The sequence below is a fragment of the Corylus avellana genome, chromosome ca4, assembly GCF_901000735.1.
Source record: "Corylus avellana chromosome ca4, CavTom2PMs-1.0".
NCBI lineage: Eukaryota > Viridiplantae > Streptophyta > Magnoliopsida > Fagales > Betulaceae > Corylus > Corylus avellana.
Genome location: NC_081544.1, coordinates 23,641,005 through 23,655,265, shown reverse-complemented (window position 1 = coordinate 23,655,265; position 14,261 = coordinate 23,641,005). Strand labels below are relative to the sequence as shown.

Sequence of the window (14,261 nt, the reverse complement as noted above, 5' to 3'; positions counted from 1 at the left end):
GGTCCCTCCTCCTCAAGCTTGGTCAGTTGCGTTTGAGACAGGAGAGAGAAGAGAGGTTTTTCTTCATGGGGTTTCCTCTTCATAGATCTCATTGATTTGTGAAGTTTCATGCATTTTAATGATTTGAGTGGCATATAATTAAAAAATAATAATAATAATAATAAAATCAAAGATGTACTTGATAATCAACATCATGAAGAAGGCAATGATCTCATGAATTTGCTCAGAAAATCTGAAAATGAACATAGCCCATTTTAGAGGCCAGATACAGAGTACCTCTAGAGGCGTGTTAAAAGACGAATTTTCTTTTACTTTTTTAATCTTATTTTTTTTGTTCTTTTATCATAATATATTTTTTAATGATTTAAATATATAAGAGGAGTATCTACTTTTGCTTTTTTCAAAATTAATTTACATATTTGATTCTACAGTTCACTTGCCATCCTTTTAATATATATATATATATTAGAGGAGAGTGTAAAATTTTGAAATGTGTATTTTGAAATGTGTGTTATTAAATATAGTGTTGGTGTATTTTAATAAAAAATTATTTGTATAAAGTCACTGTTACATAATTTATTATTAAATAGAATAACCCATTCAATGAAATGGTCGTCACAAAATATTTATAACCCACTAGTTTTTTTTTTTTTTTTTTCTCTTTTTTTAAACAGTTCAATGATTTAATCTCATTCATTGATAAATGAGCATAAAGTTTAAACAACACAAAGTAAAGTTCTGAAACAACCATAACCAAAACTACGAGATTATAAGCGTCAAAGATAATGTATTATATTCCAGACTCAAACAAAATCCGCTAACCTATGACTAATTTTCAAATTAGACAATAGATCTGCGTCAAACAGACTCAAACTAATGCATAGATAGCTCTTATTCCTCGGCATTGAAGGCAGAAAACTTCAAGCCAAAACTCATCATTTTCTACCCAAAAGACAAGATAACATTCACATCCACAACCCAAAGGTCTAGACCATTTGTGTTTAAAATACTGCTTTGCAACTCTTAACAATGCATGTGTACCATGGAAAATGTATTATAAAATTATTTTATCTATGTTAGTTTAAAGCCAACGAAAGGTGTTCATTTAGAAAACTATTGCTCTATGGTGTATTAATGCAGATGGCCAATTCTTGTGAGAGAGAAGGGAGCATTGAGGAAGAGTAAGAGAGGAGGAGAAAATATTATATTCTCTTATGTGCTACAATGAATATTCATATGTTAATGCAAATTTTACTTTAATTATTTTGTTGGAGAAACAAAATAACTTATAATAACTGAATATAACTATAACGAGTCATTTGACCACAACATTCCCAATCGCTTTCCGTCGCTTGATTTTATTATCAATATATGAATCTAATTTGTTTTTTTCTAATTAGATTATCAATATTTGAATCTAATTAGAGAGTAATCAAATGATGCGCTCTATTGAAAATCTTTTATTTTTGTGTTGGTTGGTTTTGGGGTTTGAAAATTCATAAAATAAATCATTTATAATAATATAAGAAGCTCACAAGTAATGTGAATGTCTTTAACTTTGGCGTCTAGATGCATTCAGGTATATGATGTCATGATCTAAAAACATATTCCAACTAGAATAAACCCTAGCCGCCAGACAACCATTATAAAAGAAAGAAATAAACTTTCGTTTCTTCCCTCCTTCCCCAAAGGTGATACTCTGGTTCTACAGCGGTTTTTGTTTGTCTTCTTTCTAGATTTGCTTATATTTGTTTTCTCTCTAGATTTGCTTTCAGTAGTGATTTATAGGTAAAGTGTGTGTGTGTATTTTTTTTTTTTTTTTTCCATTTTGTTGTTTTCAACGGTTGTGCTTATACGAAACCTTTAGAGTAGAAATCTTCGATCTGTCTTTCGTTTTCTATCTAGTTTGTTTATGTGAGCAAATAACTGATCGATGACAGAAGAATTATCAAACATATGAAAAAATTGGCACTGATGGTAGAAACAGTGAGGGAGATTGCATTTGAGAATATGCTTGTAGCGGAGATTAAAAAAACAAGAAAATCGATGTCTAGTTGAGAAAGTTCAAATAGACTAGACAGTGGCTAGAGACATGATTTGTCGAAATATGTTGTAGATCTGGAAATTGATTGGAACGATGACATTCAAAGAGTTAAACAAAGCATATATCATATTTGAATCGAAGAAATTGTATTTTCTTTTTTTTTGGACATGTCCACACAAGTGAAGGGGGAAAGAGGATTCGAACTAGTGACATCCACTACATGAGACATGGTCTACTGCCAATTGAGCTCCCCTTAGGAACTGAAAAAATTGTATCTATGATATTGTTTTTGTTATAGCAATATATTATATTTTTATGAAATTAATAAAATAGAAGCATTATATATATATATATATATATATATATATATATATATATATGATATGACAAGTATGCGACTAAGAACAATCCCAGCAGACTTCCTATAAGGGATTTTGTTCTCTAAGTTTAGGTAATATGTCCAAAAAATTACAAAAAAATGTCCCATAGCAGTCTTCCTAAATGAACCCTAAACATTAGGATTGCTACAGTAGAATCCAATATTTTGGGTTTCACTATTACAATCTTTATGTTTATTAAAATAAAAAAAGATAAAAAAAAATAAAAAATGATTATTTCTCCTCTCTCCTCTCTTCTCTCATGAGTCATGTCTCTCAATTCTCTCTTATCTCTCCTCTCATATATATATAATATAATTAAAAAACAAATATTTTAATGATATAGGAAATGATTAAGGGAAGCTATTATGGTGTATTTTAACATAGGAAAGCAAAAAGTAATTCAGATCCTTAAATGTAAAAAAAAGAAAACTGCTCAGAATGCTCTTTTTGGCTATGCACATATAATATGGCCTCATGCACATGATGGCCATACACCACCCCTACACGGCACCAATGTTGTGTGACGTGCAGTGACCAACACTAATTAGTCTTTCCTTTCTTGAGTGGTCTGAGCTTTCTCTCTTTCTCTCACAAGTACTTACAAAACAACAAGAGTGTCAAAGGAGCTTAAATTAGCATTCATATTTGGACTGAGAATATATCAATGACCAAAAGGTTTTGAGAAGAATCAAGTCCCTTTTACTTGCATTGTCTCCCTTTTATAGGGCTTTCAATAGTCAATTCCTCGTAGAACTCTGTGCTATAAGGGAGATTGAATATCAATCAAATATCGAAGTCCGTAATCTCTTGGGATTGAGTAATGTTATAAGTTTTCTTAGAGTTCTCTTAGACTCATCACAAATGTGATGTGGCTTTTAAAATTACCGTTGAATTTTAGATGTGATTTATTATTTTTAATCTATTGGTGATTTTAAAAGCTACATCACATTTTGAATAACTTTAGAAGGATTTTAGGAAGACTTATAGCATTACTCCTTGGGATTTATATCGATCTCTCAATAAAGGAGATTCTGTAGTTATTATCGGTACAATCTTGGTATTTGAGTGGGATTCTTTGTATATATCGTATTAATTGTTGTATGAGTGTAGTATTTCCATAAGGAGATGATTCTCCCAAGGAGGTGATTCCATTATCGGGAAAGGCGTGACTGTGTGAGTGAGTAGTTAGGGTTTGTTTGGTAAACGATTTCGTTTCGGTTTCGGTTCGATACTGTAACAAAAATTGATTGAAGTGAAATAAAAAAAAAAAAAAAAATTATTTTGTAGTGATTTTTTTTATTTAAATAGTAATAAAAAAGTAAAAAAATATTGGAAAAACGAAAAAGTGTTGGGCGGCATGGTTGTGCGTTAGACTATGATTTCAGAGAACCCAATGTGAGAGAGAGGTAGGAAAAATAATTTTTTTTTAAAAAAAAAGTGTTGAAAAATAATTTTTTTTAAAAAGTAGAGAATGAAATATATAATTTGCTGAAGTTTGTATTAAAAAAAAATATATTATTAAGTAACTAAAATAACTATATGCTCTTAGTGACGAGTGATGATATAAAGGCGACTAGAGTACTCTAAAATGTGATGTAGTATTTAAAATAATTAATAGATCAAAATTTAATAATGAAAATCTCAAATTCAATAGTAATTTTTAAAATTACATCATAGTGTGAATGACTCTAAAAAGACTGTAGTCCTCTTTATATTATTACTCCAAAGCGGGCAGTTGAGAGCTTATTCAATCATATTTGCACACTACGGAAATAATCATACAAATATAGGATACCAAGGGAGGTAGGGAATGAAGATAGAGAAGCAGAAATGGGCGCCTTACTCATACCCCATAATAATGAGACTGAAAAAATCAACGCATCATATATATTCATAAAAATTAAGTACTAAATACCCCTGAAGTTTTATTGCTTTATTTTTTTTTTTTTATAGGGTTTGATTTTTATTACAGGAGATCCTTGTGGTTTTGATAATAGACCAAATTAGTCATTCTGTCAGTTGACCATTAGTTGACTTATCGAAAATTTACGTGGGCCAATCCAATGTTGACACGTGGCACCTATTTACATTTTTTATTTATTATTTTTAAATTAAAAAAAAAATAAAAAAAAATTGGGGATCCGAGCCACCCCTTTAGCCATGGGGGTGGCCGAGCCACTCCATGGCCGAAACCACCCCTAGTGGATATTGGGGTGGCCGCGGTCAACTAACATGATTAATTTGGTCTATTATCAAAATTACATTGACCTTTTGTAATAAAAATCAAATCTTAAAAAAAATAATAATAAATAAATAACAAAACTTCAAAGAGTATTTAGTATTTACCCCTTTTCATAATCCACACATTATACACTATAGGATGGCCGGGGCAAAAGCCAAAAGCCATGCGTTTTGGAAATTGGAAGTCAATTGGAGGATGGTGAACGTGGTTTGTCCAATTTAGTTACCGACAAAGATGCCAACGACTATCGGCTTTTCCTTCCAATTGTGTCTTTTAATAATATTGTAATTAAAATGATGAAGATAGTTAATGCAATAAATAATTAAATAGTTAAGTCAAGCTCATCTCACACTCACAGGCATATCCAATTCCAATCCATCCACCACAAGGGTGGTGGTTGAGTTGGTAGAAGAATTCATTTCATCCTAGTGGTCGCGTGTTCAAATCTGCTTGCGATAGTAGATGCGTGAACCAGATGCTACTTTGAAGGAGTTTTATTGACTCACACCTTTGTGGGGTTGTGGTGACGAGCTCGCTTTCCCAGGCAGTAGTTATGGCTCAAACTAGATATTCCACAGTGGGTGGGAACTCCGATGGTAACGCCCAAAGAGGAAAACTACACTGGTCGCCACTTCCCACCTTTTCAATTAGAGAAAAAAAAAAAAAAAAAAAAAAGAAATTCCAATCCATCCAACTTGGAAGATGCTGCTGCCTGGTGGCAATGCCATTATACTCATCCCATTCATTTATCCACATGAGACAAAACTTTGCTTCCTTTATTACTGTCGTTTTCTTTTTTTTTTTTTTTTTTTTTTTTATGTCCGCATAAGAGGGAAAAAATGATTCAAACTAGTGACTTTCGCTTCATTAAGCTTGATTTCAGCCGATTGAACTACTTCTTGGAGACTTTATTACTACTTTTTAAAGGGTGGTTTTGTATTTTTTTTATTTGAAAAAATATTTATGTGACATAAAAATAGAAGTAATTGACAGTGAAAATTATCATGTATATATCGTATATAGATTAATTTGTTCAAAATTTAATAGTATTTTTACTGTCACATCAAGAGACAATTAAGCACCTAAAAATATATGTACCATTTCTCGATGTAATTTTGAGTTTTTGGTTGATTGTGATTAAGGAACAAAGCCTAATTTGACAGTGTAAAAATGGATAAGAACGAAATGAGTGGAACCTTTAAACTATAGGTTGAAAGACACTGCTTTCCTTGTGTTGATCTTTTTGTAAATAAATTCTTATAGAATAATCAACGCGGTTGGTTACTTTTCTTTTCTTTTTTCTTTTTTCATAAACATAAAGCTAATATCTCAAGCAAGTGGGCTGCGTTTTTATTTATGTTATGTGGGTTAAAAAAATAAAAATAAAATAAAATTTGAGCACAACTTGTTCCGCACGTACCATGTTCGTTTAATTATGCTGGAGTCTTCAAATCAACTCCATCCATTCAATGGCGAAGCAACTTGAGGCTTTGGGGTTCCACGGCACCTTTAAAGTTATTTTAACAAAAAAAAGAAAAGAAAAATTATGTTTTCTTATTCAAGTTTCACACGGCACCCTTAAAAAAAGGATTTTTTTTTTTTTTTTCTCAAGTTACCACTCAATATCCTAAAAAGATTTTAATGATACCTCCAATATCAATTGTCGGGTTCAGCACTGCATCCATTTGAATTACAAATATTTTTCATTGTCTTCCTTGATTGAAGAATGAACGTGGAAATCGTGAAAGAGAAAACTTTGTACACGCTTTTTCCTAATAAGGGATAATTATATATGATTTTGGGAAGATTTTTTTTTTTTTTTAATAATTGGGAAGGCTTTTTGCCTGTCTTGTCTCGTACAACTGGTGATCTTGACATCTGCTTGATGGCTTTCTTCCTTGCTTGACAGTTTCTTGTATCTTTTGTGCGACTTTTTAATTATCAAATTGCTAAAACGTTTAGCTTAAGTTTCCATTACCAAAATGGTCCACTTTCACATTGACCGTCCGAGACAACTTTACAATCACGCCGGCGGTTTGTCGGGTCCACCTAGGCTTTTCTTCTAAATTGATGGGCTTTCAGAAGCCATCCAATCCATAGATCATTTTTTTTTTTTTTAATTAATACATTATAAACAAATTATAGACAATAATGACATCGACAAGAAACAAAAAAACAAAAACAAATACAAGCCTAACAACTAAGAAGCACAAGCTATATAAACAACTAGCACCTCAAAGCAACGGCCGGAAACCAAAAAGATGGAAGACACTAGGAAATGTAACTAATGAAAGCCGCGGGCCCGCGGGTAAAACTATTAGAAGCAAAAGAACTCCTAAAAACTTAAATTTATATGAACTTTTAAAGAAATTGAACAGAGTAAGATTAAAAAGAACAAGAGAAATAAAATCTTCATAACAGACAATCAGACAGATGCGTGTGACGGAGGGTAGGTGGGGCTGAGGTTGCGACATATGGAAGAGATGAGATAAATCGCATAAGGCGATAGATAAGGCCTCGTAAGAGGGGAAGCATGGTGCTAGAAAAAAGGCTAAAAAAATTTATGTAGAAACCCAAAGGTGAAAACATAATGAGAAAGAAGAAGAAGAGGAGGAGATAGGGTTTTTTCCTCCTCCCAAAGCTATTTCTCTTTCCAAATGCTGTGCAGCGAAAGAGAAAAAAGGGTTAACCCTATATGCCTGGGATTTTAAGCACCCTTCATAGATCTTATTGATTTGTGAAGTTTAATGCATTTTAGTGATTTGATTGGCAATCCCTTGGGGCCACACTTCCGGGTGAAAAGCCAACGATTTAATCAGTTTCGTGTAGAAATTTTTTTGAATGTGCTGTGCATGGGACATGGGTTTAGTCCGAATGGCCCTACCTTAAAAAGGTTCCCAGACATTAAAAAAAAAATGGTGCGGTTGTTATATTTTTGTATTGTTACAAAACGTTGTTTATATATAATTACTCAATGGTATTAATTTAGGAAAATAAAAAGATATCCAACGGTCCATGAAGCAAGAAAATATGGAGAAAAAGAAAGAAAAAAAATATGTTATCGTTTGAACCAATTTCTCAATCTGAGAGCATTCTATATAGTCTATTCCTTTCACTTTTGCCCCCTTTCGCCGCCCCTGGCCCCGCCCATGCCCAGATATATTCATTTTTCATTTGCGTAGGTTACTACTCATCCATTTCCTCTTGTACTACTTGTTCAACATGTAATAAATATCAAATCTGTTGCTTTTCTTCCTATGCTACATTCATGATTATTCAATTATGATTGAATATTGTATTGTCTAGATACCCTTTCCATTGAAATCCCTCCTACTGAAATGAAAATTCGAAGTGAGATCAGCAGCAAAAGAAAGCAGAGGAATTTGATGCCCCATAGCAGCAACCCCGGATAAGCCTTAAAAAAAAAACACACACACGACGGTCAGGACACAAACAAAAGAAACAAGAAAAGCGCCATGATGATGATCCCATGTTCAGAAAAAGAAAAAAGATTCTCTCAATTACTTTGAGAAAGAGAATCGATGATTTGACCAAGTGGAAAATACTAGATGTAGACAGACTGTTTACGTTATTTTATTATTTTTTTTTGAAAAATATAAAACTTCTATTGATGAAATTTTATGGGCATAAAGCTCTTACATCACAAAACATACAGCTCTAAAAAATTATAGCCAAAGCTATGAAGGTTACAAAGTTATAAAAATGACTTCAAGCTTCCGCTAACCCATGTACAATTACATTTAAAGAACAAATTTGCTTAATGCAGACTAGATTTAGGACAATGGTAGCCCAAATACAAAACAAAAAAAAAAAAAAAAACTAGAAACTAAAAATCTGGCCGTGAAAGTTAAGCCCCCACACTAATCTACTCCATCCTCAACCTGAAGACCAGGACAACAAATACATACTCAACTCGAAGGCCAGGACAAACAAAACAAGAAACCTACAAGCAGCAGCGGAGGAGCAAGGTATATCCCTTTGGAAGACATGCCTTGGCCAAAAAAGACGATCAGATCTAAGGTTGAAGATACTAGATCTACATCTACAAACTAGATCTAAAGCAACCCGCCAGAAACAGAAACCAGTGGAGCCTACAGAGAAGACACCGAGCACTGCTACCGTGAAAGGGAAAGAGGGAAAATTTAGATCTAGATCTTTCTTCCTCTTGAAATTCTTCTTGGTGTTGTCTAGAAGAAAAAAGAGGAATTCTAGAGAGAAGGCAAAATCTCTCTTTTGGGTGAACTTTGTATGTTATTTAAATTTTTTAAATGATGTGCTTACACAACATTATATGCATTAGTTAGATCAGTAAAATACAATATTGACCATAAATGACTGAAAAAATAGAAAGAATCATGTTCAATTCCCCTGCAAGTCCCAAATCTTCACTCTTCATTGCAAGTGTAAGGTGCACCATCCTCGATTAGCTGTCATGCTTGTGGGGAGAGTGATGGGAATTTAATAAGGGAACTCAGGATAGGCGGATATGGAACGGGTGAAATCAATACGGGAGGCTGGCACCTTATCTCTATCCTAGGAAGGCCATTCATGGGTGATATATATGTCAGCTCAGCTGTACCTGCATGCATTGATCATTTGAGACCATAATTACAACACTAAACCTCTTGACATGAGTGGCACACTCCCTATATTACCTCAAAGGAAGTTTTCCATAAGGTGGAATTGTTATCTTTCTGCACATTTGCATAAATCATCCTTATCATTTATCAATGCCTTTGTGAAAATCCCTATCGAACATGTTTAAAACCAAGCATGCTTCACAAATAAACTTGACGATGGAAGAAGGGGTGAAACAGCCTCATTATCAAGAAAAAAAGAATAATATTGCTACACATATTGTGTTCAGAAACCAAACATAACGATGTGAAGCAATTAACATTAGGAACTTCATCCCAAAAAAGAAGAAAACCAATAATATAATATTGAATATCAGAACTACTAGCAAATGCAATATATGTAAATTATGAAGCATACCTTAACTCCCTCTTGGGCTGAGGCAGTAGGCTTGAACTAAGTCCAAACAAATTTTAGGCTAGTAACAAATCCACCTTGGCCCGCCTTACCCATGCCAACTTGTAATGATCCATTGAAGTCGTAAAAATGTAGGTCCGAGCAACAATACGTTCCCTTTTGCTTTTCAGATGCAGTTATCGACATTGTATAATGTAAACAACTTGTCACCAATAATCCAAGCAGGAACACATTCCATCTTTGAAATGATGAAACCGAATTCGATCTCTCACTATAATTTCTCTTACATATATCAAAGAAATAAGCTTAGCACTCACATGGCAATCATAACAAACTCGAAGATTTTTAATGATTCGGATAGGGACAGTCGAATCAGATGCAATAAGAGCAAAAGCTATTGCTAGTCTCTCACTATGGTAAGAGAGGGCATCTTCCTTTTCTTCCTCTTCTATGTCAAATAACACTTCTCTTGTTCTTGGCTTGTGACCATATTCTGATAATCTTCTGTTTATCTCTTCAAGCTTCAAATAAACCTGTTTTGAGTACGGGTGTGTTTTGTCTCCCATGAGAAACTCGTGCATGGCACCACCAATCTCAACCAAGCTACTTCCGGGCATTTTGTTAATCCCATGATCTTTCATCAGCTTTCTAATTCTATTGACATCATCCCATCTATCAATACTTGCGTACATATTTGACAAGAGCACATAGTTCCCACTAGTTTCTGGTTCTACTTGTATCAAGTGTTTGAGTGCAACTTCCCCTATCTCCAAATTTCCATGAACCCTTGCTGCCCCAAGTAAAGACCTCCACAATATTGCGTTTGGTTTCATGGGCATGGTCCGAACCCTTTCCTCAGCCTCCTTTAGCCTCCCGGCTCGGCCTAGAAGGTCCACCAGGCACCCATAATGCTCAAGTTTTGGCTCAATCCCATAAACCTCCTTCATAGACTCAAAAACCTTACAACCTTCCTCTACTAAACCTACATGCGAACAAGCACACATGGTAACTACAAACGTTACATCATCCGGAACTAATCCCTCAAGTTTCATTCTCTCGTAAAGGCTAATTGCCCGATGCCCGTAACCGTGAACAGCGAACCCACCAATCATCGCATTGTAACACGATGTGTCCCTTTCACGCAATTTGTCAAACAACTGGTATGCTAAATCCAGACACCCACATTTTGAGTACATATCAATCAGTGCGGTTCCCACAAAGCGGTTCAGCTTAAGATTGTTCTTCAAAACGTAAGCGTGTGCCCATGCACCTTGACTAAGCGCACCCAAATCAGCACAAGCACCAACTAAAGCAACCATGCTAAGTTCATTTGGCCTAATTGAAGAACGTTGCATCTCATTGAAGAAACTCAAAACCTTCAAGGACAAACTAGTATCATAAGTACCAGAACTAGCACTACGTGCATATGCAGTTAAAATAGAGTTCCACGTGGCCAAATCTGGTTCCTTAATCTGATCGAACAAATATCTAGACACACCAACTTTGCCACACTTGGCATAGAAGTTGAGCAACGAGGCTTGAACAAAGTGGTCACATGCGGGTCCAAGGAATTTCAAGACATGGGTGTGGAGGGCTCGACCGTGGTAGAACCATGGCTCAGACCCACACGCCTTAAAGAGAGATGGGAAGGTGAAGCTGTTGGGTGTGATGGTCTTGTGGGTGAGAAGACGGTTGTAGAGTGAGAAGGCTATGTGGGTGTGGTGTCTGTGATTGGTGAGAGAGGAAATGAGAGTGTTGAAGAGGAAGATTGTTGGGTTTGGGATTTGGTTGAAGATTGAGAGCGCGTAAGTTATGGCGAGGGTGGAGGATAAAAGGAGGAGCTTGCTGAGAGGGTAAGTGTGGAGAGTGAGACCGGTTGTGATCATGTGGGCATGGAGTTGCTTGAGGGTGCGTAGGGTCTGGCATTTTTCTAAGATTTGGAGGGTTGGGTGGTTGAAGATTGGGTTCTGGGATTTCATGGAATGAAATCGATCCATCCTCCATGGACATCTCCATTGATAAATGTAAAGAGCAAATCATTTCATCACTGCAAAGAGCAAATTTTAGTTTGGCAAAGTGGGCCGCCAGCCGGCCTATTGAAACTTGCAATCCCACTGATTTGTTCCTTGGGCCTCTAAACTCCCTGATTTTACATAATTCCTGTGTTCTCTTCTCTATATTACTAATTCTATTTCTATTCATCACCTTCCCCTCTCTCTCTCTTTCTCGAAGCTTACGTGGCGTGATTTTCAACTAAAAAATTAAGAAATTTTTTTCTTTAAATCCTTGAATTACCGTGCGTTTTGAAAAGAATCCCTCAAAATTCAAAAATTTTCAATTTTAATCAATTTACCCACTACGTCAGATTTTAAACGTTAAAAGTGATACAATGACATTTATACTAGACTTTTTTATAAAATTTTCAATTTACCCTTAATTTCAAATTTTTTTTTTTAAAAAAAAAACCATGGTGACCTAGGCGGGTCTCGGCTAGAGACCCACGCTGGGTCATTGCCAGACCTGCTTGGGTCTAGCCTGACCCACGGTTGGGTCACCTTGGACCTTCTTTTTTCTTTAAAAAAAAAAAGAAAAAAAAAGAGGGAAAAATCAGGAGTATTTTGGTCTTTTTAGGTATTGTTGTTAGAAGTTAACGGTTAAATTTGACGGAGGGGGATAAATTGATTGAAATTTAAAGTTCAAAGGTGTAAATTGAGAGTTTTTGAATTTTGAAGGGTCTTCTCAAAACGCGCAATACTTCAGGGGTCTAAAATAAAGTTTTTTCAAAAAATTAATTTACGTGCATCAAATGCTATGGATGACTTGTCACTGTAATACTATTCATCACCCTCCATCCCTTAATGTCTATGTGGCATGGTTTCGAACAAAAATAATAATAATTTTCGTGCACAAAATACTATGAATGACAATGCCATACAAATTTTGAAGAATACAAGGTGATGATGAAGGTGATATAAGAAAATTACATTTTATCTCTTAATATACTTGACATCATCTTGATTCTTGAATTACGGCTGGTTTGATAAATAAGCTTAAATTTCTATTCAAGCTCGGTTGACCAAACCAAACTCAAATTGAATTTGTACAAGTAAATGCTTATAGCTTATAGTAGCTAGCGTACTGGATATCTTTTCATCTCTATTTCACCAACTTTTTATCTCTATATTGGTTTGAAATCTTTAGAGTAGGGTAAAGAAGTAAAGGCAATGGGGGCTGATAAAGCAAACTGGGCCTTAGCCATAAATAATGGATTTAGATTTGATTCTTATAATTGAATATTAATTGATCGTGAAAAACTGATAATAAAAACTAGGGTGAATAGTGATTGGAGGTGGAATATATTTTTATTTTGAAAATAAAAATATTAACAAATAACTCATAAAACACTAAAAATGGTCTTTTTCATGTCACATCAAAAAAAACATTGGCTAAAAAACAATAACAAACGGATATAATGTTTCAAATGAGGCTAAGAAGATGTATTAATTAAATAAGAGTAAATATAAAGAGGAGGTAGTGGGTAGATTTAGAGGCAAAAGCTGCGTTAAAAAAAAAAAAAAAGGGGTTAATTTCAAAGGATAATATGTTGAGCAGAGATAGGCTAGGCAGGCATACGGCAGTCAAAGAAAGGGAAAAGGGGTGATGGGTTGGTCATGGTCCTGTGCACATCGCCCACCACAAATGCTCTGTTGGTCCCAACTCACCACTACAACCTTTAGTCATCTCCAATGAAAATATAAAGTGAAAAAGCGAATCCCTTTCAAGTCTAATGCATTTTTGGACGTAAATGATGTTTGCAAATCTTTCACCTCCTCCATGATTGAATAAAGCAAGCATTTTCCCACAAAGCCCATCCCTCTCTCTCTCTCTCTCTCTCTCTCTCTGTCTCTATACATACATATAAGGCTATTATTAGCTTTGATTCTTTGAAGAATATACCAAATTTCGCTTTCAAATTATCTAACGACGACGCATGCCTCAAGGCTACGTTGTTTCTGAATGTGAAATATGGTCAAAACTCGTAAAGTATTTTTGCGATATTCCACCGAGAGAGCGTGTGAGAGAGAGAGAGAGGTACACTATGTAGCCCAGCTCACTGTACGGAATGTAGACGGGCCCCCACAGACATATTCATTAGCCCATGGACTTTGGGGATATCTAGTGGGGCCCAATAAGACACCTAAAAGACAAAGTCTGTTTTTTCTTTTTATTTATTTATTTGTTTATTTTGCTGCTTCTTGTTGTGTTGGAACTGTAGTGTCGGGTAGATAGGTGTGAGGGACGGAAATGCCCTCGGTGCTTTTGACAGAAAAGTAATGGTTGGTGGGATGATGATTAAAGGAGATGCGAAAGTACTTTGTGTTTTTTTGAGTTCTGACCGTTTTGCTTTTTGGGTGACTGATGAAAGTTTTTTTTGGTGCCTTTTGATGCCAACAATTATCTGCATAATGTGTTTGCTCAATGTCGGAAAGCAAACTTTGAAATGACTAAAATGACATCTACATGGAAATTGGAAATGACAAGAATTCTCAAGGTTCTTAGAATGAAATTTCAATGAAAAAGA

At 34.8% G+C, this 14,261-nt stretch overlaps 1 protein-coding gene across 3 annotated transcripts; it reads right to left on the bottom strand.

Annotated features, from left to right (window-relative positions):
* Positions 1–7,925: 7,925 nt before the first annotated feature.
* LOC132178640 (pentatricopeptide repeat-containing protein At5g43790) lies at positions 7,926–11,745 on the bottom strand. 3 transcript variants are annotated; one of them, XM_059591120.1, is made up of 2 exons: positions 9,683–11,745; positions 7,926–8,081 (listed from the first exon to the last, which is right to left on the bottom strand). In XM_059591120.1, exon 1 carries the CDS (start codon positions 11,674–11,676, stop codon positions 9,886–9,888), a length of 1,791 nt encoding a protein of 596 aa, XP_059447103.1. In that variant the 5' UTR covers positions 11,677–11,745; the 3' UTR covers positions 7,926–8,081; positions 9,683–9,885. The 3 variants fall into 3 exon arrangements, with proteins under 3 accessions (XP_059447103.1, XP_059447102.1, XP_059447101.1); XM_059591119.1 differs by lacking the exon at positions 7,926–8,081 and adding an exon at positions 8,919–9,266 and having other exon boundaries at positions 9,343–11,745; XM_059591118.1 differs by lacking the exon at positions 7,926–8,081 and adding an exon at positions 8,919–9,266.
* Positions 11,746–14,261: the final 2,516 nt, after the last annotated feature.

Excerpts from the sequence above, each read along its gene's own strand:
- LOC132178640 (XM_059591120.1), bottom strand. The coding sequence starts at position 11,676 with ATGGATCGATTTCATTCCATGAAATCCCAGAACCCAATCTTCAACCAC.